Source organism: Cucumis melo, chromosome 7 (genome assembly GCF_025177605.1).
Source record: "Cucumis melo cultivar AY chromosome 7, USDA_Cmelo_AY_1.0, whole genome shotgun sequence".
NCBI classification, from domain to species: domain Eukaryota; kingdom Viridiplantae; phylum Streptophyta; class Magnoliopsida; order Cucurbitales; family Cucurbitaceae; genus Cucumis; species Cucumis melo.
Window position 1 is genome coordinate 24,483,781 of NC_066863.1, and position 25,380 is coordinate 24,509,160.

Below are 25,380 nucleotides of genomic sequence, written 5' to 3' on the forward strand. Positions count from 1 at the left end.
AAAATTAATTTAATCAGAGTTTTCATTCTTCCTAGGATTTGTTTTAAATCATGAGTTTCGCTTATTTCAATTGTATATTTACTTAGTTGAAAAAAAAAAAAAATTGAACTTACATTGTTACAAAAGTCAAAATTCTTTTTAAGATAAAATTTTTTAAATGAGTTCTTCAGCAGATTTGTCAATAGTTATTATATTTTCATCCAAATTTTTGGAAAATTATTAAAATATAAAAAAAAAATATTTTTATCCAAACTTTTGGAAAATTATTAAAATATAATAAAAATATATTTTAATCATAAAATTAAAAAAGGTATCGTTAAAATAACTGAATTATTATAATAATATGAGAAATTGCATTTAAAAAGGTAAAATTAAATATCAAATCAATTTGAGTTTATTACTCCAGATTAATTTCGAACAATAAAAAAATCACTACCAAACACGAAATAAGAATTGTTGTAAAAAGATAATAATAAGCACAAATGAAAAGTACATTATATTTGGAGGTAATAGTTAATACTCCAATGATAAAATGGAAACATTTTTAAATTTCGACAGATTATCCCATGTTCAAGCAATGGGGGTGTAGCTCATATGGTAGAGCGCTCGCTTCGCATGCGAGAGGCACGGGGTTCGATTCCCCGCACCTCCAATATCCAATCTTGCATTTTTCTCGCAATTACCAAATTGGGACGGCTAAGATCAAATTTCCGTTTTACCTTCCTGCACCCATCCGCACACAACCACTCCGCCTTCGTCTTCTCCTAACGGCCTCTCATTCTTTATCCGCCAAAATCCTTCACTCCAGCAGTCCAGTGAGAGAAACCAAAGCATTCGACAAATTCTATGCCATTTCTCTACACGGATTCTCCTTCGTTTCTATCCAAATCTCCATTCACAAAATGATTCTTAACTTCACTTCTCCATTCCTCACTCTCACTCGTCTCCCTCCTCCTAAACTCCTCGAACCACTCCCCTCTTCAACCAATGGCGCTACCGTTTTCGTGCCTCTCCTTCCTTGTTCCCACGCTCTCTTTGCTTTCACCTCCTTCTCTAAGTCGATGCGAGTTAGAACTTCTTTAAGTGGCAGCGACATCGACGGCTCTGCGGCTTTTGAGAATCCTGCTTCGGAGTTACTCGACGACGAGCTGATAATAGTTGTTTCGAGTGCTAAGGATGCTGATGAAGCGCTAGGGATGATCGGTGATAAGTCTGGGAGAAGTGGAGGTACTGTGTCTGTTTCCGACTGTCGTTTGATTATTGCGGCTGCACTTAAGCGTAACAATCCCGAGCTTGCTTTGTCTGTGTTCTACGCAATGCGTTCAACTTTTTATCAAGGTGTGCGTTTTCATGTTTGATTATTTGAAGTTCTATCTGTTTAATAATTTAGACTGATGGTGGAAAATATGGAACTCGGTATGTGAATTGTTGGAATGGTTTTCTTTTAGTTTGCGAGCTGTTAAGAAAGATGGTGGACTTTAGCCAATACTATACATCGTTGATTTGGTTTCTTTAGCTATTAAGAAATAATGAAATTTTCAATGGTCAACCGTAAGATATCTACTAATTTGCTTAATCCATTGCCATTGCAAATAGTTACAGCATGGGAAGCTGTTAATGAAAATGCTTCCATTGTTGAGAGATGGAAATGGTCAAGGCCAGATGTTCATGTATATACATTGCTGATTCAAGGTCTTGCAGCATCCTTGAGGGTATCTGATGCACTTAGAATGATCGAAATTATTTGCCGTGTTGGTGTATCACCTGCTGAGGAGGTGAGAAACCATTTTTGTTCAGATGTTTATGAGCATATTCGTGTGCGGACATTTACACAGTTGAAACATCCAACAATGTGCTATAGACTTTCTGAATAGCTGTACTATGTTTGAAGGTGCCATTTGGAAAAGTAGTGAAGTGTCCCAGTTGTATGGTAGCAGTTGCAGTTGCACAACCCCAGCACGGTATTCAGGTATGGAAGTATGTCGCTACTTTTGTGGGTTGGATTCTATCGGGCAGGGTATCTAGGATTAATGAACATTTCTTCAAGTTCCCTGGGAAAACTAGGTTTAGACTTTAGATTTTCAGATAGAGTATGACTAGGCTGCATTAGCTGTTTCTACGACCATACTTACTATACTAAATCATATTATGGTTGAATATCTATTTATATCTGATTGTGAAGTATATCTACATCATTGAACACATGTTTGTGCAATATTCATCGTGATATAGGGTCTTATGACATGACACTGTAGGGTTGTTATAAAATAAAATCTTTCCTATGTTTATTTTCACGATTTTGACAATTGTTTGCCTTGTTTTGGGTACAACAATTGCTGAGTGGGAAATTGAACCTCTTTCTCTAGGAATGGATGTTGTGCCAATATAACTTTGGCAACTTTTTGCCTGCTATATTTCAAATTTCTATTGATTTGTTCTTCAGATTTCTCCCATCCTTTCATGCCACTGTGTTTCCATAACTCTTGATATTGTGCGCCTAATCAAGCATTTGTTCAAAGCTCCTGGTTTATTTTTGAACAAAAGCTGATGCTTTATCTCTGAGATATATGATTTGGAGACTCGAATGTTTTTATTTGAGAAATGCAAATAATTTATCTGCCAATTTTTTTTTCTTTTCACAAACTACAAGTCGACACCTATACCTGAGCAAGCTTTTACCTTTGACAATCTTTTCTTCTTTCAGATTGTATCCTGTGCGAAGTGCCGCTACAAGTATGAACTTATTTCAGGAAACATAGTTAATATTGAGTCAGAAGAAATTAGGTAGGTTCACCTGGATGTTGCTAACTTGATTTATTTAGTTGGTTGGTACTTTAATCTCTCTCTTATGTGTTTTTGATAATCTATGGTTAAAGGTCTATTGACTTTTAAGTGCACGATCACTTTGCAGTTGTGAGCTCAATACATTCTCCCATTAGTACTATACGTTCATTGCCTACTACCCTGAACACTATGAACTTGTAGTTCATGCTAATATTAAATCATTGCAATCTTATTTCGTAACTATATATTAATTATAAGACATATTTGCATTAGATGTTGATCCTCGAATATTCACTTTTTCTAAGGATCTCCTCCTGCCGAACGCAGCATGGATACTCCTGCATGGGAAAAAGCACTCCGGTTCTTGAATATAATGAAGCGAAAGATTCCTGTTGCTGTGCACTCCATTGTGGTATGTATAATGTAACCTCAGTTTGGCTTTGAACTATTTGGTTCTTTCAATTGTTTTTATCATCCAATTCCAAACATCTGCTCATTTGATCTATATCTGTTTGCTCATCAGCGGGATGACGTTAAGATACCAAATAGTATCTTATATTTCTATTAAGCTTTTCAACTAATTCAAAAGAAAACTTACAGCCCAAACTCAGAAGCAATGGTCCAAACGATCATTCACACTCAAAACAAAACAAGACACTAACAAGAACAGAACCAATGCTGGAAATAAAAGAGACAATGCCGAAAACACAAGAACGAAATAATAAGATCAAAGGAACCTGGAACTCTGCCTTCCTACCCCGAGGAGGAATTCAGCCTATCTTCTTCTCCACCAAAATCTTCGTACCCCCCTCTGCTCTCCATCCCACCTTTTAATTCCCATTACTAACTAACTAGTGGTCCCCACCTGGATGGTCCCCAACTTCCTTGCTTTCCTCCCCACTTCCACGTGTAGCTTCCCCATTTGTTTCATTGTTTTTCTTATTCCTTCTATTATAAGTGAATAAAATTGGGGGCCTAGCAGATGAGTGATGCATGAATTATTAAGTTTCTAATGTTATTGCAAATTTGCAATGATTTCATATCTTCCCCATTTCTCCGTTGAGGTTTTTTGATCTGTTGAGTACTTATTCATCCAATGTATGTTTCATGACTAAATAATTGTGTGGCCTTTAATTATTCAAACATGCAAAGTTGTGTACTAATCATGGAAACATCATTTTGTTCTCTTTTCCAATTATCATATCTAGCTGGTTGAATATCTAATCTTTCATCTCGCTCATGAAAATTTAGCACAGCCTTGTATTTATTTGAATTTAACGATACTTGCCTACACTTTTCTTACTGATTTTCTTTTATGGCTTATTTGTGAGTTTAGTGTAATCTCATATAATGCATAAGTAGGTATCCCGTCTCCTTAATATCTTTGAACTACTAACAATAAACCACATAAGGTAGGAATTTTTACTAAATGTACATGTAGGAAAATATGCTCTCATCTCATAAATGAGTGTTACTCTCGTCAATCCCCTCTTTAGTTTGCTAGCTTCCTGGTTCTCATAAAAGTTTCAAAGTCTGATGATCCTAAGTTTTCAAGACAATCAACATACGCAGTTATGTTTCATTACATGTTTTACTATTCTCTCTGTTCTTGTGCTCCTGTTACTAATTTTTTCCTTCGTCATTCTTCTTAGGTACAAACTCCTTCTGGAGTGGCACGAACTCAGAAGTTTGCTACTGAAACGGCAGATCTCCCAGCTCGAGAGGGAGAAAGAGTGACAATTGCTGCTGCAGCTCCATCAAATGTATTCAGAGAAGTTGGTCCTATTAAATTTAGTCCAAAGGATCCCAATTTAAACTCTGGGGAGGCTATGTGCCTGACAAATCATTCAGATGGCCGGGAGTCACTATTATTAAGAGTGCCAGCAAAGGAAAACTCATCTTTACTTAACCCATCGATCCTCTTTCCACTCATAGTTTTGTCTGCCGCTGGAGATGCTGCCTCTGGAGTAATTGACCCCAGCTTGCCTCAGTTGCTTTTAGTTGCTGGATTTGCTTCTCTAGCTGCAGGAGCTACCTTGAATTCATTAATTTTGCCTCAATTCAGTCGGGTACAGATTTCTTAGTCACTTTTTTTCTGTATAACTACAAGTCTACACCTATATTTAAACCTTTTTTTATTTTATCAATTTATTTTTTAAAATTTACAGACTCACATTATTTTTTGCACGAGAATGTTGTCATTGATCACATGTCTTTATACATGTCTATTTTTAAATTTTGGCTTGTGGTATCAGTAGATGCATTCAATTATAATTTGAATGTTGTCAACTATTGAAAATCATTTGAGATGAGTTATAAAATATTTATTCCTGCAACTCACATTTAGCAAAGCTTTATGCTAAATACATTTTGGTGTGCACTTTATTGACTATTTCAAGATCTTTGAAAATAAAAATACTTAACAGTTAAACATGAAAATTTCGAGCATGCAACTATAATATTGAAAAGCAGTTTTCAATGGCAAGTTGGAAGGCACTGCAAATGCAACAGTATTCCACTCTTCATTATGTACCCAAATTTCTGGTTTTCCAAAATCAATCATCTCTTCTTAAACAGAAAAAAGCTGAATAGGATCCGCTGTCATTGACAAATCATCCTTTTGAAACAAAAATTAGGTGCCTTGCTCAAATAGGTCATAAAAGAGTATTTAGTTATTGCACCCATATGGTGATCAGATTTTACTGTTTTGATATTATTAACTTTTCTCCTTGGATGCTTGAGTATAACTAATTCAGTTTCTTTGATTGTATCAGCTTCCTCAACGATCAGTTGATATCATTGCTATCAAGCAGCAGCTTTTATCTCAATATAATGTGCTTCAGTCTCGTATTGGGGATTTAAAACTAGCTGCTGAAAAGGAGGTATGCATTCACATAGTCTTTACTCTTGGTCATTGCATCATGAAGTAACTTTAATTTTTAGTTCACATTCTTAACATCAAGAACATATTACATGGTTTCTAACTAAGTTGAATGCATGAGGTTTAACAATTCATCACACTCTTAAAATTCTTTTATTCCTGAAGAAAAACACTGGAAGTAGTTACCAGAAGAAAAACACTGGAAGTAGTTACCATTATTTTTCTCTAATCTTCAACCGGGTTTTCTTCATATACTCTCTCATGAGTTGTGCAAAGATAAGTTGTCATCAAATAACGTTATGGATCTGGTTGGTGAACTTCAATTTGTTTCTCTCTTTAGGTATGGATGTTGGCTCGGATGTGCCAATTGGAGAACAAAATTTTTGCCGTAGGAGAACCTTCTTACCGGTGAATCCTACTAAACACTATGAATGATCCTTTCTTAATTCAATGAACTATTGCCAATGTTCATTTTCAATTGACTTATTAAGGTTGTAAAAGTATTTGGATGTTTAGTTTTTTCTTCTTTCTCGATGTATTCCAAACTCAAGTCTTCGTTTGATTTTTATTGTCTCCAGCGCACGTAGAAGTAGGATAAAAAAGGTGCGAGAAGGCTTGGAAAATTCCCTTAAGCAACGGATTGAACTAATAGAAAGCTATGCAAGGGTATGCCATAGCCTAAGTTATACCATTGTGCTAAGAATTATACTTCCGGAAAGGTATGGTTACTTAATGGTATCTTTTTTGACAGATTTCCTCGATGATTGAGATTGAAGTTGAAATGGAGTCTGATGTTATTGCGGCTGAAGCAGCTAGCAGTGTGGTGCGTGCAATTGCTGCATTGTCATAAGTTTTAGAATGTAGAGTTATTTACCTATGTGGCCCATTTTACAGGAAAGGGTTTCTGAACAGATAGAGCAAATCATGGCGCTGGAAAATCTAGAAGAGGCATGTCTTTATCACTGTGAACTAATATTTTGTTTGCATGCCTTAATATGTTGTGATGTTGATGTCTAATTTTTTGTTCACTTTAACTGTTGGAGATCGTGTCTTTCTCTTACCTCATCCATACTACCATTGGTCTCTGAGTATTTTACTCGTCAACATTTTGAGAAACTTGCTCTGGTTTACTTACTGTGGTTTATTCACTATTACTGCCAGGGCTGTTCCGGTGGCATACCCACTGGACTTATTTTTAATCACTTCTATCCATATAGTACTAAACGAAGCACTGGACTTGCCTTTTTGATCTCTCATTCCCCATGAACTACTGTTTCATGAAGCAGTGTGAGAATACTTTGATAGACTGCTAAAATAGTTTCTAGTTTTCACCTTGGAATAGGTGAAACTTTGGGTGGAGGTAATGAAAGTTATATTTTGCTAGTTACATGTACGAGGAGATGGTGGTTAATGGTTTCTGAGGCGGTTTGAGGGAGGGGGTAATTCGGTTTTTGCCTGTATGAAATGTGGAAATGTATCAGAGGGAGGGTGGCACCGAGAATGTTGGAAAAATTAGTTATGTAGGGAGTTAGGAGAGTGAAAATATTATACTGAGAAGCTTTGTTCAGGAGGGGTGCAAGTTCTCGAATTATTCTATTTAGCTCCTTTCTGTTGAGTTTTTACTGATTTCATTTAACATTTACATGATAGAAATCCATTCTAATTCCATCAAGTCAGTCAAGCTGCCATGTGCTTAGCCATAGAGATGGACGTGGTGCCCTCTGCCACCACCACACTTAGCCTTACAAACAGCCGGGGTTATGTGTCCCTTCATCATATTCAAGTCCTTGACTAGCAACAATAAGCTTTTAGGGCCTTCAAGCTAAGGTCTCAATCACCTAATATACATTTGAATGAAACTACAACTACCCATACGTTGCCTTCAAAACGAATTTAGCACATCATAGTTACTATCAAAGATTGAACCTACTATCAGCTGATGCTGGGTGTGGGTGTGACAGAAAGCTATTTATAAGTCAGATTGCATTGATTTTCAATTACATGAAAAATATATGACTTCTGTGTCATCAAAATAGAGTTGTCTGCTGAGTTTTTAATTGTTCACAAGAGTTAGTTCGGCTACTTTTTTTAATATATGATTCGCATTGATATTTTTACTGAACAATAAAATCCTCGTTCAACACCCTTAAATTCAGAACGAAATACATGGCTTTGGTTTCTGTTGTCTTCTTAGTTTCTCATATTTTCATCTGGACTATAGTGGTTTCCTGATCTTTGGAGCCAATCAGCAGACACTATTTCCATCTTTGGCTAGTTAATTATCCTTTTCTTCTAACCTTTTATGTCAATACCAATGCAGAGATGGAAATTACAAGCAGAAGCCAACGATGAAGCCGAAAGACTTCTCAACCAATCAATGCCAACAGAAAAGGTTTAGACAAGCGTGTTCTCGTGTTTTCAATCCAGGTAACTGTTAGGACCCCAATTCTTCATACATCCATATCTCGATTTCCACATCACCTTGTACCTGCACTACCTACCCAGAATTACTATTTGTCAAACAAATCTTGGAGCATCAATAACAAAACCAAATACTTCACAAATATTCTTACTTCTCAATGAAAATGTCAATCAATGGCTACTTGGTCCATGTACATCAAGTTTTGAAGTAGCATCAGGTCAGTGCTTCGTGATCAGATATCTTGTTACTGAAGATCTCATTTGTTAAATTGTATTATTGTTACGAAAAAGTACATTGAAATCTAAGTTTCATTTGGAACTTTTCCCTCCTGAATACTGAAATGTGATTTATCACGTAAATACAACACGTTAATGATTCTATGCCTTAATAGCCATCTTTGCATATCAATTATGTTCTTAGTCGGATCTGATACTTTCTTCTTATTGTCCACTGGTTAGATGCATGTTAGGATAAAAAACCTTTTTATATCTCTATAATACTATTGTATTGTCTAACTTTGAATCTAAATCTACATAAAAAATGACTTTTACCAATGGAGATATTAGTTCTTACTTATTTACGAAGGATTTTTCTCGGGAACACTAAGAAAAGGAGAAGAATGAGAAAAAGATTCATGATTCTCCTGTTGAAAAGAAAGATCCATGATTCTCCCCTTTTTTATCACTAACTAGAGAATGGAATTTGGTACACTTCTTGCTTTATTCACATTCACCTTGTGAGGTAGAAGGGCCGGTGGATTTTTAAGGTTCAGCTTTAAATGGAATATTCTATACATACCTTGAGATTGGGGTTGGAACCCTACCTTTTACTTTGTTTAACCATTTTTGCAAGAGATTTGTTAACCATTCTCCAAAAATTTACTTTTTATACGTAGCCCTCGACTTCAAGAGATAGAGTACAAGCTAACTACCACCAAGCTATGTTAGCTTCTCATTCAATTTCTTTAAACAGATAGTTCAACATAAATTCATATGTTGGATACATCTAGGGAAAATTGATAAGAATGTACAAGATTTAATATAAGATACTATTAATGTTGATCACTAACAGAATCTTTTTTGCTAGTTGCAAGTACTTATTTATTCCATTATGCGTTCAGGTCTTTTTCTTCACCTTCAGTGTTACTGTTATCTTTATTCTTACTTAAGTTTTCTCTTTGAACTTGTTTTTGATTATTCCTATGAATCTCTTAACTGAGAATTGAAGTGCCAATGTGTTGGTGATTATTTATAACCATCCTGACCACCTACTAGGTAAAAATGGAAATAGTCTTAGCAACTAAGAGTTCATAAGTTCAATCAATTGTGACAGCCTACTAGGAATTAATTTCCTACGAGTTTTCTTAACACTCAAATTTCGTAAGATTAACCAGTTTCACGTTATTTAACATTTTATTTTGTCAAACTTTAGACCACTCGGTTTTGTTCTTTGAAATTGAACCATCTCTCATTTTCATAGCCTCACGTGGTCCTTGGTTATGTCAAAAAAGCTAATCACCTTTACATTTTACTTTCCTCTTTTACTTCATTGCGATTCTAAATTAATGTCATTTAACTATGTGTTAAATTATGAATGATGGTAAGTAATGAGTACTATATAGACAGTATTGCAAATTTGTTTGATTTGAATTTCAATCCATAACTCGAGGAGATTTGAGGCAAACTTTGAACTTGTGTTATTTTAGTTAACGATTGTATGGATGGAGAATTAAACTAGGTCATTTCAATTATTGGTGAGACTTTAGGAGACATTGTTCTTTTTTTTTTAAGAAACATAATCTATGTATTGTATCAATTTGATCTATGAATTTTCATAAGTGCATGAATTTATACCTTTTGTAATTGTTTCGTTAGGATTATGAGAGTTGTCGTTTTATAAATTAAATTCCCAACTTTCACGAGTGAATAAACTTAAACTTTTAATTAAGATTTTTATGTATCAATTCTTATCATTCATTCCGTTGATATCACATTTGACGAAGTTTACACATGTGAGAATTGATACATTGATGATTTTAATTAGGACCCTAAATTGACTTACTTACAAAGATTTATAAGTTTGGTTGAAGTAATTATAAATTTTATGCAAAAAAATTTCAAACGAAATTTAAGGGAGGGTGTAAGTTGATACACTCTCTATGATCGAGTATTTCAACTGATATGCCTCTAGAGTATGAAAGTTCAAAGTGATAATTTTCAAAAAAACTTTAATACTTTAGTTTTATTGAACTCATAATATGATTTATTATAGTTAGAAAGGATAAAATAGAACAAGAAACAAGTAGATTTTATATTATTTTGTTTATTCTTTTTACTGAATTTCATCCATTAGCGTCCCTCTTGAAAATTGAATCTTTCAAGCTGCTGAAATGAATCAAATTCCAACCACTTTTGGATCAAAAGTGTCATATACATACATACATACATGCAAATTTATTTAGACTCGAAATTTCAACTTTATTTTATTCTTGAAAATTTCAAAAAGAAAAAAAAAAAGAAAAGAAAAAAGAAAAAAAAAAGCATATACAATCTTGATGGAAGTCTTATTGTTTTGCCTTCGGATATTCACGATCTACCGAATATCCAATCTTAGGCAGCATACACTAACTCTTAGTTAAATTCCATTCTCCCACACATACATGACTCTACTATATAATGTCATCGTAACAAATTGATTAAGAAAAATTTTCATGAGTAGCAAAATATTGAAACTATTTACAAAGTATAAGAAAATTAAACAAACAATCTTGTTAAGTTTTTTGTTTGCTATATTATGTAAATTAAATAGTTTCAATATTTTATTAATTTTAAAAATGTCTCTTTTAATTTTATTATTATTTTTTTAAATTGGTTGAAAAATTCAATTTATTTGACCAGAGAAAGAGGAAAATTCTTGTAAAAAACCGAAATGGAATAGCAATAATTTCCAAAAATTGAATGATTTTGTAAAAGAGCTTAGAATTCCAATTCTTCCATGTATTATATGAGTTTATAAAATGGGGAAAAATTATATATAAAATGGAAAAGAATGCATTTACCTTTTAACTTACCTTTTAAGTATCTAATTCTTTTGATTGAAATGCTTTTGACTTGCCTGCCAATTGTTAAAAGACTTGGTATCTACCCAATTTATTTGTTCATTTCTTTTCTAATTCTTAACAAATTAAAAATAAAAGTAAATACCTTTTTTTTTTTTTCTAAAAAAGAAAATTATGTTTGATTTTGATCGAGAAAATTATTTATAAGTTAAAATTTAAAAAACTAAGTAGTTATTTAACATTATTACTTGATCCAATTGAATTTGTTTAAACTTTGTGTGCACAAAGCTAGTTTGTTTAGTAATTTGATATTAACAATATAAATACTCATATCACAATATATATATACGTATATGTGTGTGTATATGTATATGTATATATATGTACAAGCTTGCTAATCGATAAATCAAGTTGTAATTTGAGTATCCATCCACTAAAAACCCTGCGAGAAGAAGAAAAGAACAAATTTTATATGTGGTTTTGGTTACAATTTTCCAAATTTATCACAAAGTCGCAAAGCTTTAAAAAATATTGGACTCATTTATCATCTCAGGTACATTTAGATTAAACATAATTGGTATATTTATAATGTAATTTTATTGACGAATAATTGTAATGAGCTTTAATAACAAACAAAGTTGAATTGCTTTCAATCGTGTTTGCTTAAACTTATGAATTTTATTAGATTTATAGTTACCAAGGTCACGAGCGTTAAACAATAGTGGTAAAGGTGAGAATAATAATAAGAATAAAGATGTCAAAATTGATCATTTTCCAATCTAATCATAACAACAATAATAGTTATAATGTTAATTAGTGATTACAATATGACATAATTTCAAATGCAATCGAATTGGATATTCGTAATTTATCTATTAGATTGTGTTATTTCATTATATACGTATTTGAATGTGAGTAATAGGTGTATTCGAATGAGATATTTATTTTATTCTTATTGATCGATTAATTTCAAAAAAAAAAGTAACAAAGTAAAGTTTGGTTTGTGAAATTTTGGTGTGATTAGGTGCATGTTGAGTGCATCTTATCTAAAAAAGGTTTAAAAATCCAAAAAGTGCTTGGAAGCACTAATCAATATAAGTTGTTTTGTTTGGACTTTAGTTTGTGACCAAACAATAAAGAGATGATATGTTGTCTTAATAGTGTATAGGCATTTGGATTGCTTTCTCATTCTTATTATTATCATTTCTCTCTTTTCTTAATCAATGACATAAAATAGAAAAATAGTTTCCTTTTCATCTTTCATTAACATTAAAATGTGAGATAACAACCATCAACATTTTTAACCATAGGGGTAGTAAGTATTATATTATGCAGAAGCTCAAGATATTTACTATGAAAGAAAAAAAATAAAAGAGAATGATTAGGTTAGTGGATAAAATAATAATGTTCCTTTTAAGTATCATTGATCCTCTATTTATGCCGATACTAGCACAACTTAATTGTTAAAGACTTGTAAGCAACTCAACTCTACTAATAAATGTGATGTATTTAACGAAAAAGTCTATATATTTTTTTTTTTTCTTTTTCTTTTACTTGCAACATTCTATTTTGATAACTAAGAGAACAAGGAGTGAAAAGAATAATGACAATCATCTATTTTTTGAGCTTTATTATTCCAGATCAAATGAGTACAATATTGCAATGTGAATATCACCTACTTTTAAGTATAATATTGCAATATATATAGCTATAATTATTAATCCAATTAAAGTTTATCAAACTTACCTTTCGATTAAGATTCTTCAATAGCCTTTATTTGAATACATCTATACTTTGAAAGAAAATGGATGGTTCTTCTTATAGATAGAGTTTGATGAACTTGAAACAAAAATGGAAAAAGTAATGTTAGATTTTATGGTTACAATTGGTCTTTGAAGAATCTTGAATAATTTAATTGATTAAGTAATCAAAAATGACTTCTTAAAAAATCTTAAAAAAAACAACAAAAATCCCTATAAACTTGGGATGATATCTTTTAAAAAATAATTCAAACTAAATAAAATTTATGGTAGAAAACATAACAAACTTTACCCATAAAATACAATCAACCAATTTCTGCAAAGAAGAAATGGAAATTCTTAATTGATAGTTTTTCTTTGTTGTTGTTCTTCTTCTTTTGAAGTGTGGTGAACAATTCTAACCCAAAAGTAAATGCCAATCCTACCCTTTACCTTATTTCTCCCTCTTCCCTTAAATAACAAAAAAGAACCTTTTGGAAAGAAAAGAGAAAGCAGAAAAAAACATAAAAAAAAAAAAAAGAAGAAGAAGAAGAAGAAATCTTTTTTCTCTTCTTATATTCTGATTCAGTTAACTTAAAGCTTAAATTTTGTATAAATTTGTTCTTCATTTCCCAACCTTTCTTCTTCAGCCATTTCAATACTCTCTTCTTCTTCATTCTCTTCACTTGTATGCTTATGGCGAAATCTATTCTTGTTACCGGCGGTGCTGGCTACATTGGAAGCCACACTGTTCTTCAGCTCCTTCTCGGCGGTTACCGGACCGTCATCGTTGATAATTTGGACAATTCCTCTGAAATTGCTGTTCGTCGAGTCAAGGAGCTCGCCGGCGATCTTGGCAAAAATCTTTCCTTTCATAAGGTTTCTTTTTCGTTTCTTATTTTCTTAATTTTGTCTTCATCTTCATCTTCTCGTTACTCTTTCGTGTTTGTTTCCCTTTTGGAGCTTTGAATTGATTTTGAATTCTATTTTCTGGTCTTGAATTTCTGTTTTGCTCTCATCTTCTTGCTACACTGTTTAGTTAAACAATATGATTATAGTTTATTCTTCAAAAATTCTTTTGAGGATTTATGATTTTATTCCATCTTTGTTGCTTTACCTTTTTTTTTCCTCCCAGCCATGAAGTATTACTAATGTTTGAAGCGAATTAACCATCTTCTCTGTTACTGCGATGTTTGTTTGATCATTTCTGAACTCTATCTAAGTTCGATTTTTTGTCATATTTTTGGACTGTATAATGATGTAAAACATTTCATAATGATGTATGTGCATGTGTTTCTGAATTGGTTTAATTACAATCATAATTTTCTTTTTACTATAGCTGGACCTCAGGGACAAACGGGCTTTGGAGAAGGTGTTTGCTTCAACACCGTAAGGACTTGCTCTGCTCTTGAACATTTTTTGTTGGATGGGAAAATAGAGATTCATTTAGTTAACCTTAACATGCCTTCTGCCTGAAATTTAGACATCGAATCGATGTTAATTGCAAGCTTTATTCTTTTCTTGATTAAGTAAATTGGTAAGAAAGATGCCGAGAGGGCTCTACCCATGTACAAGTGAGGCACACAAGTAAGCTTCCATGCTTGTTGCTTAGTGTTCGTACTGTGGAATTCGTAAGATTGAGTTGGGATCTTTATATCCTCTCCTATCACCTTATAATTTGATCAAATTCAAGACTTTGATCATTTAGGCAATCATATTGATCGACAAGTTGTAAATAAAACAATCGTTGGATTCCATGTACAGGAAGTAAATTTCATGTTTGTATTCCATTTTAATATTAGTATTTCAACTGTTTATATGTTTTGACATGGTTAGTGAGCTTTTGTAATTCTCAATCGACTAATCTTCATCGCAGATTTGAGGCTGTTATTCACTTTGCTGGTCTGAAAGCAGTTGGTGAAAGTGTACAGAAACCATTACTTTACTATGACAACAACTTGGTTGGAACAATTACTTTATTGGAAGTCATGGCGGCCCATGGGTGTAAAAAGGTGTTTTTGCCTATTTCATTGCTAGTAAAAGTATTGTTCTACTGATATTAATTGAAAAGAAACGTTTTCTGTGTTTATTGCTGACATATGCAGGGTTGACCTTTTCTTTTCTCTTACAATTAAGTTGCTCATCTATAAAGTTAACAACGATTTAAGCTTTACTACCTTTGGTTCAGGAACAATTTCTTGCTCAATTTAGGGGAAAAGTTTGGGTGTTCCTCGAACTTACCCTAACATGCATACTGCATAGTCCACAAAATTTAAATGGTTTTCTGTAGTCTGTACCACAAACAGTGGACGACATGGCCTTTCTGGATTAACCATATTTCTTTATTCTAATTTCTTATTATTCAGATTAATGTTAAGACCCAAATTCCTGTATAGTTATTTTCATAATCATTTTGATATTTCAGCTTGTGTTCTCATCTTCAGCCACCGTATATGGTTGGCCGAAGGAGGTACCATGTACAGAAGAGTTTCCCCTTTCTGCAGCAAACCCATATGGACGAACCAAGGTATACAACTCCTATTATTTATTGGGCACTGTAGTTGATCATTAGTTATGTCTACGTTTTAACTGTTGACTATCACACACAAGAAATTGTCTCATCTATTCACTTTTGCACCGTTGCTGTTTTCTTCTTTTTCTTGGTATTGACTGGTATAACATGTGGACTTGATTCTCTTTCAGCTTTTCATAGAAGAAATCTGCCGTGACATATACAGTTCAGACTCTGAATGGAAAATCATATTGCTAAGATATTTCAATCCAGTGGGTGCCCACCCGAGTGGCTATATTGGTGAGGATCCCCGTGGAATCCCAAACAACCTCATGCCCTTTGTACAGCAAGTTGCTGTCGGCAGGCGTCCTGCCTTGACAGTCTTTGGAACTGACTATTCAACAAAAGATGGAACCGGAGTAAGTTCATCGTAGGAACACTTTTGCCTGATTTCTGGTGTTTCTTGCTGTGCTTGATTTGCTTAGTCTGAGGCTTCCAATAATTTTCTCTTCCAAATGCATACAAATGAATTTTATGGAGAAAGATGATCATTAAAAGATCTATTGTCTCTGCAGGTACGTGATTATATTCACGTTGTTGATTTAGCTGATGGACACATTGCTGCGTTGCGCAAGCTAGATGCCGCTGGTATAGGTAATACACTCAATATCAGGCTCTTTGCTTGTGGTGACTGGTAATGCATAGTAGATTTTTCTCATCCTTTTTAGTTTCTATTTGTTTTTAAGAACCATTATGGAGGATACTTGGTATATTTACCCCAAATTTCTATTTTGAGCCTTAATAACACTCATAATGCCGTGAGAATACCGTGGATACTAAGGAAAATTCCTACATTACATGAGAGAGTAATGTTTAGAGCTAGTTTATAACCAATGTTTTGGGTTAAACAAAAAAATCTCAGGTTCATTACTTTGTGGCTTAAAATGTTGGCTACTGCCCTGTTAAATTAATACAACTTTGGCCACTGAATTATTATTTGCCGCCAAGGAAACAATTTATTTGTGCTCAAATTTTCTTGCAACTCTCTGATTTCTTCTTTCAAGATTTTTCTTTTTCTTTTAATAACCACAATAGCTAATAATGACAAATGAAAATTAAATTATCCAAGAGTTTGAGCGGTATATGTCATGAATATCATGATAGGTTGTGAAGTTTACAATTTGGGAACTGGAAAGGGTACTTCAGTCTTGGAGATGGTTGCAGCTTTTGAAAAGGCATCTGGAAAGGTATTTTACTCTACTTCTTTTGCATTTGTTTCCAAGAAACTTGGTAGAATTAAGGGCGTTCGTGTTTTTAAGTAATGTGCTCATATATTCAATGCCTTCCTCTGACTATGGTATACTAGGCTTAATTTAAATGAAAATAATGGGATTCATATCTAGGATTTTAGTTTTCAGATTAGAGATGCTACCGTGATTCCAAATACTATCCCCCATCGACAACAGTCATCACCTTTCACTGACATTTCCACCACGAGTTCTTGTCCTCTTGAACTCCCTATCTTTGAGTGCTTCTTTATTCAATCATGGCTCTACACCTCCCATCTGAATTTACTGGTTAATTTCTCTGTTCCAGAAAATTCCTCTTGTGATGTCTGCACGCCGACCTGGTGATGCTGAAATTGTCTACGCATCAACACACAAAGCAGAAAAGGAGTTGAACTGGAAGTATGTCTCCCTATTCTTTAATGGTTTCCTTTATAGATTACACATGTTTATGCTCTTCCTGCTATTTCCTATATGTCGTTTCAAGTGCGGTTTAGCTTGCTTTCACAGAAATAACATTTTATTTATAGAATGCTGTGTCAATTTATTTGTAGAATGATGTATCGGACATGCTTACTACACGTTTCTCATAACCGATTTCTGTTTCCATATTATGTTAAAATTTATTGGGGATTTCTTGAGCCAAACAACAAATATAGCGACCAGTGTTATCGAAACTTGAAAGGATCATCTTACAATTTCATTTGTGAATGCAGAGCAAAATATGGAATTGACGAGATGTGCAGGGATCAGTGGAACTGGGCCAGCAAGAATCCTTACGGCTATGAACCTCCGAAATCTAACTAATGGCTTATACTTATATCAACCCTTGGGGCCATATCTTAACCCTATACGCTTTTGCATTAATCTTACATTCTCCTCATAGATGTATTTTCTATTATGTTGTATAAACTTCTTGGTTATGATCCCAGTTGATCATCACGAGATATCCTTGTTTCGAGCCTATTTAATAAAAAAAGCTTGTGTGCTCCTTTTTTTTTGTTGATTCTGAACTTTGAATTGGACTTAAGGAGTACCAGTTTAAAACAAAGCTGAAACATGTTGGATGCTTTTGATTAGCTCTCAAGTCCATGGATTCGGTTCATTTTTTGGTCGGTTTCATCACATGGGTGTTTGGTTTTCTAACGACAGGCAGGGAGATAGTTGTTTTTGGTGGGTTTCTAAACTGTCAGCTTTGTGTGATCTACAAGAAGTAGAATAATCACTTTATCTGCTCTTGGAAGAGTACTAGACCTTTTCCTTATCGAGCCTTTGGACTCGTATAAAAGGACGCTTCAGCTCAGGAGTTATCAGTAATGAGAGGGCGAAAAGAGGGAGGGATACCTATGTTAAATTGATAACAAGCCAATCAAAATATGGCTGTGGAACTCAATGATGGCGATCTAAAGAAATGGTATGAAGAGGCCGTTGAGAGTGGAATAGTTAGAAATTTGAATTTGAAATGGAATAGATTAGCTAAATTGGTAATGAGAAAAGGCATTATGATGAGTTTCAATAAAGCCAAACGGAGATATTGTGTTTAAAAATGAACCAAGCGACAATCTCTATGGGCTTTTTCAAGAGAGTGGACCCTTTCAACGGTTCAAAATATTTGAATCGTGTCTTTGTCTTGGCTTCACATGCCCATTGAAGGTTTGAAATTTTAAAGAGTTTTGATTTGCTTTCATATAAACTCAATTGATTAGGGCATATTTAGGATTGCTTTTTATCATTTTCCTTAATAACAACAATAGCACTTTTTAAGGTCTATATGGTTTTTAGTTTTTTAAAATTAAACATCTAAATCTTCATCCCAACATATCTACTTTAAATCAATGTTTTAAAACCAAACCAAAAAATTATATCTTTAAAAATCATTGTAAACAATTAAGAGAAAATAATCAAGTCTAAAAACAAAAAAGCAAAGAGTTATAAAATAAGATCTAAAAATAACATGGTTTAGTTTTTCAAATTTCTCCTTGATTTTAAAGTTATTGCTAGAAATATAAGAACCCAAATAAACTCAAAGTTCAACGAAGACCATACTTTGCAGAATTTTGTATTTTAATAATTATTGTCAAACATGAAAATTTTGAATTTGTAATGGTAGATTTAAAATAGATGAATGCACTCTAGATATGTATTAACTACATACATAGTCATAAACCAAATCTTTAACTTCAAAATTGATAGCTTAAATATTTATTATTTTGGCTTAAAAATTGCTTTTGCAAAATTTCATTTACGTTCTATTTTATTACTAATCTATGCACTTTTATTATTATTATTTTGTGTAATTTCTCTTCTTTCTAAACCTAAGAAGTCTTAATGATGCTAGAAAATACAATAAAATATTAACTTCAAGTCATGTCGAGGAAAATTAAGACTATAAACTTAGTTAAGTAAGTTTATCTAAACCATAATTATAGAATTATTATACTAAAAAATAAAATTAAGATAATTACTTTAAATAACACGACTATTAAAAATATTTTTAAATACAACGAAATTTTATCGACTTAAATAAAAACAACCTTAGATAAATTATAATGTTTTGGTGGATTTTGTTATGTTAGAAAAGAGCATAAAAGAATTAATTTGTTATAAAATATTACGTTGGGAAGAGAATGTAAATTGAACTAAAAAAGAAATTAATGAAATAGAGACTAAAAACAGTGCGTTACGAATTCTGAAGTATAAAAGGGGAGCCGTGTGCTTTCCACCGCCACTCCATATTTTCCAATTTCCATTTCCATTTTCTTCAAACCCGATTCTCTCTCTCTCTCTCCCTCTGCCGGAGATCTCGGATTTTGAATTTGTTTCCTACATCGCCGTTCCTTCGATTACTCGTCGGATCAAATCGATCTGATCTGACTTTCTCTTGACGGATTTCGATCTTTGATTCCTAAAAATGGAGAATCTCATCTCTCTTGTTAATAAAATTCAGAGGGCATGTACGGCGCTTGGTGACCATGGCGAAGCTAGCGCATTGCCTACACTATGGGACTCCTTGCCGGCTATCGCCGTCGTCGGTGGCCAAGTCTGTTTTCGATCTCTCTCTTCTTCTTTTTTTTCTTTACTGTTTCATCTAACTGTGCTTGCTCCTAACTCGTCAACATTAGTTTAGCGATCTGAGCTGATGGTGGTGTTAAGGGATTGAGATCTTCGTGTTCTTTCTTTATCGTTTATCTTTTTGTTTATCGTTTGAAATGGATGGAGATTTTTTACTGCCTGAATCGTTAGTTTGGAGGTTTTTCTGCTCAATCAAATGTTAGACATGGAGGTTTTTGTGAAAAAGATGCTTTCGTCGTCTGATTTTGCAAACGAGTTTGTTCTGTGGATCCGCGTGGTTAGCCAAAAGTTCTGTTCGGTAGATAGGCGTTGAGTAATATCTAAATTATCGCCATAAGTTCTTTTTTGTGTCGGAACTTTCTTGATGGCATCAGGCTTCTCCATGATCTTGTGTGCTGATTTAACTGGAGAGAGCTATAGCTCATAGCCAAGCAGAAATGATCTTTTCGTTTCTCTTCTCTTGCAGAGTTCGGGCAAATCTTCAGTGTTAGAAAGCATTGTCGGCAAGGATTTCTTACCTCGTGGATCTGGTAATTAATAGATGACTAAGACTCTTCGACGAGTAAAATCTGCGTACTGCACTTTTTGGCTAAATAGTGCAAACTGTGCAAAATGTTTACAGGTATTGTTACTAGGCGTCCTCTTGTCTTGCAACTTCATAAAAGCGACGAGGGAAGCAGAGAGTATGCAGAGTTTCTCCACCTTCCCAGGAAAAGATTTACTGATTTTGGTAACTTTTTATTAATATAATATTTCATATTTTTCTGTCTTTTTTTAAGGGTTATTTTTAAATATAAAAAAAAAATCAATCAAAATATTTACAAATATGGAAAATTTTACTATCTCTATCATGATAGACCTATAATCTATAGCAGTCTATCAACAACAGTGATATTTTGCTATATTTGTAGATATTCTCGGCAAGATTGTCATTTAAAATAATTTTCCTTTTTAACTATTTTAAAATTATTTTTCTTATATGAAACAAAGTTTGACTACTAAGAAATAAAAAGGGCAGTATGAAGACTAGGTATTTAGACTCAGCTCAATTTTGAACTTATTGGGAAAGCTAGATGCAATCATTAATCAATGACAAAGAAGCTGTCTGCAGATAAGCTACAAATTCTTGGGAAAGTTTGAGTCGCCATAGTCAGGCATGACGAATGCAATGTGAAAATGGTTGAGTGATGGATTTCTTAACTTAAATTGGCGACTTACCCCAATGATGGGTTCATTTCTTTGCAAAAGAATCACGAGTACTACTACTACATTGATTATTTAATGTATTTGCCAAGAGGAATTTTTATATTTTTATGATTTGATCAAGCAAAAGTCTTGGATAGCAAGTTGTGACAGACTGGTTGGCCAATGTTTCTGTATGTATGTTTTTGAATGTGGGTGCAAAAATGTACAAATGATTTGCTTATCCTACCTTTTTCTTACTGCACAAACTATTTTTGCAGTTGCTGTCAGGAAGGAAATTCAAGATGAAACAGATCGAGAGACTGGCCGCTCTAAACAAATTTCCAGTGTCCCAATTCATCTCAGTATATATTCTCCTAATGGTAGGGCAAGAATTTGACTTTTGAATTTTCTAATTAATCTTTTGCATATCTTTTGCGGCATAGTGTGAATTTTCTTTCTAATATTACTGATTGACTGACTAGCTTTAGTCAAAGACTTGTTCCAATCTAGCAAAAATAACCTTTCGTAATATTTCTTCATGAAGTTGCATGGTTGAGATTTCTCCTTGAAATATTGTTTTGAAATTTAGGGGAGTTTGAGAAATTGTTTGGAAAATCCATTTTGGGAATATTTAGCAGATATTAATGCTGCTATGTTTCTTGACTGCAAATATTTTGAGCATGTAGCTTTCATACACCATTCTTGCTTGCATCTTCTCATATGTACTCTGTATTTTTCAAATCTCTGCAGTTGTAAACTTGACACTTATTGATCTTCCTGGGCTTACAAAAGTAGCTGTTGGTAAGTCATTTCAACTTATTCTGTTCCATGGTTTAATTTTGTTATCTTAGCAATGACATGGTGACATTTATGTATTCTCTTGCAAAATTCAGAGGGCCAACCAGAGAGTATTGTTCAAGAAATTGAAATGATGGTTCGCTCCTATATTGAAAAGGTAAGGTTTTGAAAATAGAAGGTGCTCTTTTGTTTAATCATCTATTACAATTTACAACCTCTCGTTATCCACATCAATTTTCTTTTCTTTATTTGTACTTTCATTGTTAAAGAAGGATTAAATTTCATCCTGCATGTTAACTTGTTTGGCATGCCCTTATGCAGCCTAATTGTATTATACTTGCTATTTCACCCGCCAATCAAGATTTGGCGACATCGGATGCGATTAAAATTTCTCGTGAAGTTGATCCTACTGGTAACACCAATGCTTTCAAGCCATTTGTTACAATTTATTGCTAAAAAAGAAATGTGTTGTTACATTTTGCATACTCTGTTAATGTCTTTCTCATTATTATTTTCTCAAGTGTTCTTCAAAGGAGTACATTTGTTTTTAAGGTATCTTTAACCCTTTTCTATATTTTTCTCATAGGGGAGAGAACTCTGGGTGTCTTGACGAAGATTGATCTCATGGATAAGGGAACAGATGCTGTTGATGTAAGTTTCTCCGACTCCCTTTTCATCAAACATAAAGTAATTTAATTATACAAGGCCCTTTCTAAGAACAAGAAGTTAAAATTGGAAATGTTCATTTTCGCCCCTTCAGATAAATGATATTTGTTTCTTTTTTGCCTTGATTTAATGGATGTGTGAATACCTATTGTATCATATATTCTAAATCGCATTCTTTGCATTGCTAAGATTTTGGAAGGCAAAGCTTACAGGCTGAAGTTTCCTTGGGTTGGTGTTGTGAATCGTTCACAAGCAGACATCAACAAAAATGTTGACATGATTGCAGCTAGGCGTAGGGAGCGTGAATATTTTGCTAGCACTCCTGAATACAAGCACCTCGCCCATAGGATGGGCTCTGAGCATCTAGCAAAGGTCCTTTCAAAGGTATGCTTACCGTTTATTTTGTCTAATTCCTTCTATTTCCCCCTTTGGAATCATGTAAAGTGGCATATTGTGGTTATTGATATTTGACTTTTTGTAATTGCAATGTTAATTTCAGCATCTAGAAACGGTGATCAAGTCCAAAATCCCCGGCATTCAAAACCTTATCAACAAGACCATTTCAGAACTTGAATCCGAACTAAGCCGTCTTGGAAGGCCTGTTGCAAATGATGCTGGGGTATGTTCCTTGAAATTTCAATGGCTGCCTCTATTGGTTCTAAACCCACCTATAGGGTTCACTTTTATTGTTTTAGTTTTACCTGTTCTGCTTTTGGTTCCATAAGATGGTTGGAGGGGTTGTTAATATATGTTTCTTCAATTTCCTTCTCTTAATTTACATTTTTATTTGATAAATGCAGGGTAAACTATACATGATTATGGAGATTTGTCGGGCTTTTGATCAGAATTTTAAAGAGCACCTTGATGGCGTGTATGTTTATGTTCTCCTCGTTTTCTTTTGTAATATGTAGTGCTTCCTCCTTGACGACTTTTGTCATGTTTCCTAAGCAATTCTATATCTTCATCTTTCTCTGCAGGCGTCCTGGTGGTGATAAAATTTACAATGTCTTTGATGACCAACTTCCTGCTGCGCTGAAGAGGTTGCAGTTTGACAGGCAACTGTCAATGGAAAATGTAAAGAAGCTTATTACTGAAGCTGACGGATATCAACCTCATTTAATAGCTCCTGAACAAGGATATCGTCGTCTTATTGAATCTACTTTAGTTACTATTAGAGGCCCAGCTGAGGCATGTGTTGATGCGGTAAGCACAAATCAACTTTGTATTACTTTGGTATACATGAAACTTGTGCTTTATGACATATTGGTGCATGCGGGGAGGGGGAGGTGAACATTTGTTTTATGGAGTTTCACTGATGTGCTATAATATATTGTATTTTCTCATTATCAGATTAGAGATCATTGCCACTATTTAAGAATCTATTGGATGCTCATCATTCTTCCTAAATATATATTTTTCTCTAATTTCAGGTTCATGCCATATTGAAGGATCTGGTTCACAAAGCGATGGGTGAAACTCTAGTATGCTCTTGAACCTTGCATATGATACACTTAAATTAAAACCATTTTTTTTTTTTTTTTAAGTCTGAAATGGCTCACTGCAGTTCTTGAGGTGGTCTACAACTTAAAACAGTTTCGTATAGAATTTGATTCATTCACATAATTTGTCTTTAAATATTGTTCATGAGATGTGCTCTCTTTTCATCCTTGTTTGCTCATGGAAGAAACAGTTAATCGATGTTTAATTAACTTTTTATAATAACATTGACTAGTTTGGTTAGATTGACTTCGGAGTTATAGTTGTTCAAATATGTTTTGAGCTGCTTCCTAAGAGATGAAGCTTGTCTTCAATTTTCATTCCCAACCATAATTGGCAGTACTTAATCGAGACTGATGAAAATATCCCCAGTTTCTGAGATATAAGATTATGTTTTGCATTTGAATCTTGTGCAATGAATGTTCTTTTGCCGCTTTCAGGAATTAAAGCAGTATCCTGGTCTTAGAGTGGAGGTAGGAAACGCAGCTATTGAATCCCTAGAAAGAATGAGGGAGCAAAGCAAAAAGGCTTCACTTCAGCTTGTGGATATGGAGTGTAGCTACCTGACTGTTGATTTCTTTCGGAAGCTTCCTCAAGATATTGAAAAGGGAGGCAACCCTACGCATTCGATTTTTGACCGATACAATGACTCATATCTAAGGCGTGTTGGTAGGTCTTCAACTTTATTATTGGTCTACCGGCTATCTTACCATTCTTTTACATTTTATGCTTATCTAAGACATGTTCAATTAGTAGTCCATCGAGTTTGTCACATGTTGTTTTTACCTGTTTGGAGCTTGGCTTCTTGAATATGTTGAAGAGAATTTGGTTTAATCTATCAATGATATGTATTTTCTTGTGGAATTTTGCAGGAACAACGGTGCTATCTTATGTCCATATGGTTTGCGCAAGCTTACGGAACTCGATTCCCAAGTCCATTGTTTACTGTCAAGTACGAGAAGCCAAAAGAAGCCTCCTCGACCACTTTTTCACTGATTTGGGAAAACTAGAGGTAAACTCTTTCCCTTTTCTCGTATGATCAAACGTTCACAATGTTTGCCTGTCTACCGTATTACAAATTTGTTATTTCCTGTGCAGCAAAAGCGCCTATCATCATTGTTGAACGAGGATCCAGCGATCATGGAACGGCGTACTGCCCTAGCAAAGAGGCTCGAGTTATACAGAAGTGCACAAGCAGAAATCGACACGGTTGCTTGGTCAAAGTAAGATTGTTACATGTATAATATCTTTTTCAGTATGTGGAATGTGGGAGGGAGGGGAGATGGCAGCAGCACAGTTCTTTCATTCATACATTGCGGGGAAGAAGGTTAGCTGGATAAGCTGATTTTTGTTGTATTCAGTTTCCGACGCTATATAAAGAAGTTATTTTTGCCATCTTTCTTCAAGCCCCCCTTTGGGGAATATATGGAGTACCATTACACAATATTATATGAAGGAAATACCTGCCATTTTTTTTTTC

At 33.9% G+C, this 25,380-nt stretch overlaps 3 protein-coding genes and 1 non-coding gene across 5 annotated transcripts; all 4 read left to right on the top strand.

Annotated features, from left to right (window-relative positions):
* Positions 1-566: 566 nt before the first annotated feature.
* On the top strand, positions 567-8,475 carry LOC103493103 (uncharacterized). Its single transcript, XM_008453733.3, has 12 exons — positions 567-1,338; positions 1,597-1,775; positions 1,892-1,969; positions 2,705-2,784; positions 3,112-3,196; positions 4,437-4,853; positions 5,559-5,666; positions 6,006-6,073; positions 6,244-6,331; positions 6,417-6,488; positions 6,560-6,613; positions 7,986-8,475. Exons 1-12 carry the CDS (start codon positions 567-569, stop codon positions 8,061-8,063), a joined length of 2,079 nt encoding a protein of 692 aa, XP_008451955.2. The 3' UTR covers positions 8,064-8,475.
* On the top strand, positions 580-652 carry TRNAA-CGC (transfer RNA alanine (anticodon CGC)). The gene has a single exon. It is a non-coding gene; the product is annotated as a tRNA-Ala (tRNA).
* A 4,818-nt stretch (positions 8,476-13,293) lies between the features above and the next one.
* LOC103493104 (UDP-glucose 4-epimerase GEPI48-like) lies at positions 13,294-17,673 on the top strand. Of its 2 annotated transcripts, XM_008453734.3 has the most exons (9): positions 13,294-13,763; positions 14,224-14,273; positions 14,761-14,896; positions 15,310-15,411; positions 15,588-15,815; positions 15,972-16,050; positions 16,561-16,643; positions 16,993-17,084; positions 17,399-17,673. In XM_008453734.3, exons 1-9 carry the CDS (start codon positions 13,575-13,577, stop codon positions 17,487-17,489), a joined length of 1,050 nt encoding a protein of 349 aa, XP_008451956.1. In that variant the 5' UTR covers positions 13,294-13,574; the 3' UTR covers positions 17,490-17,673. The 2 variants fall into 2 exon arrangements, with proteins under 2 accessions (XP_008451956.1, XP_050943076.1); XM_051087119.1 differs by having other exon boundaries at positions 13,392-13,763; positions 16,993-17,673.
* A 1,723-nt stretch (positions 17,674-19,396) lies between these two features.
* LOC103493105 (dynamin-related protein 5A) lies at positions 19,397-25,380 on the top strand. Its single transcript, XM_008453735.3, has 16 exons — positions 19,397-19,722; positions 20,221-20,284; positions 20,377-20,484; positions 21,218-21,319; positions 21,690-21,740; positions 21,833-21,894; positions 22,059-22,149; positions 22,324-22,388; positions 22,593-22,787; positions 22,903-23,022; positions 23,204-23,274; positions 23,381-23,606; positions 23,834-23,884; positions 24,341-24,569; positions 24,773-24,912; positions 24,999-25,380. Exons 1-16 carry the CDS (start codon positions 19,594-19,596, stop codon positions 25,125-25,127), a joined length of 1,833 nt encoding a protein of 610 aa, XP_008451957.1. The 5' UTR covers positions 19,397-19,593; the 3' UTR covers positions 25,128-25,380.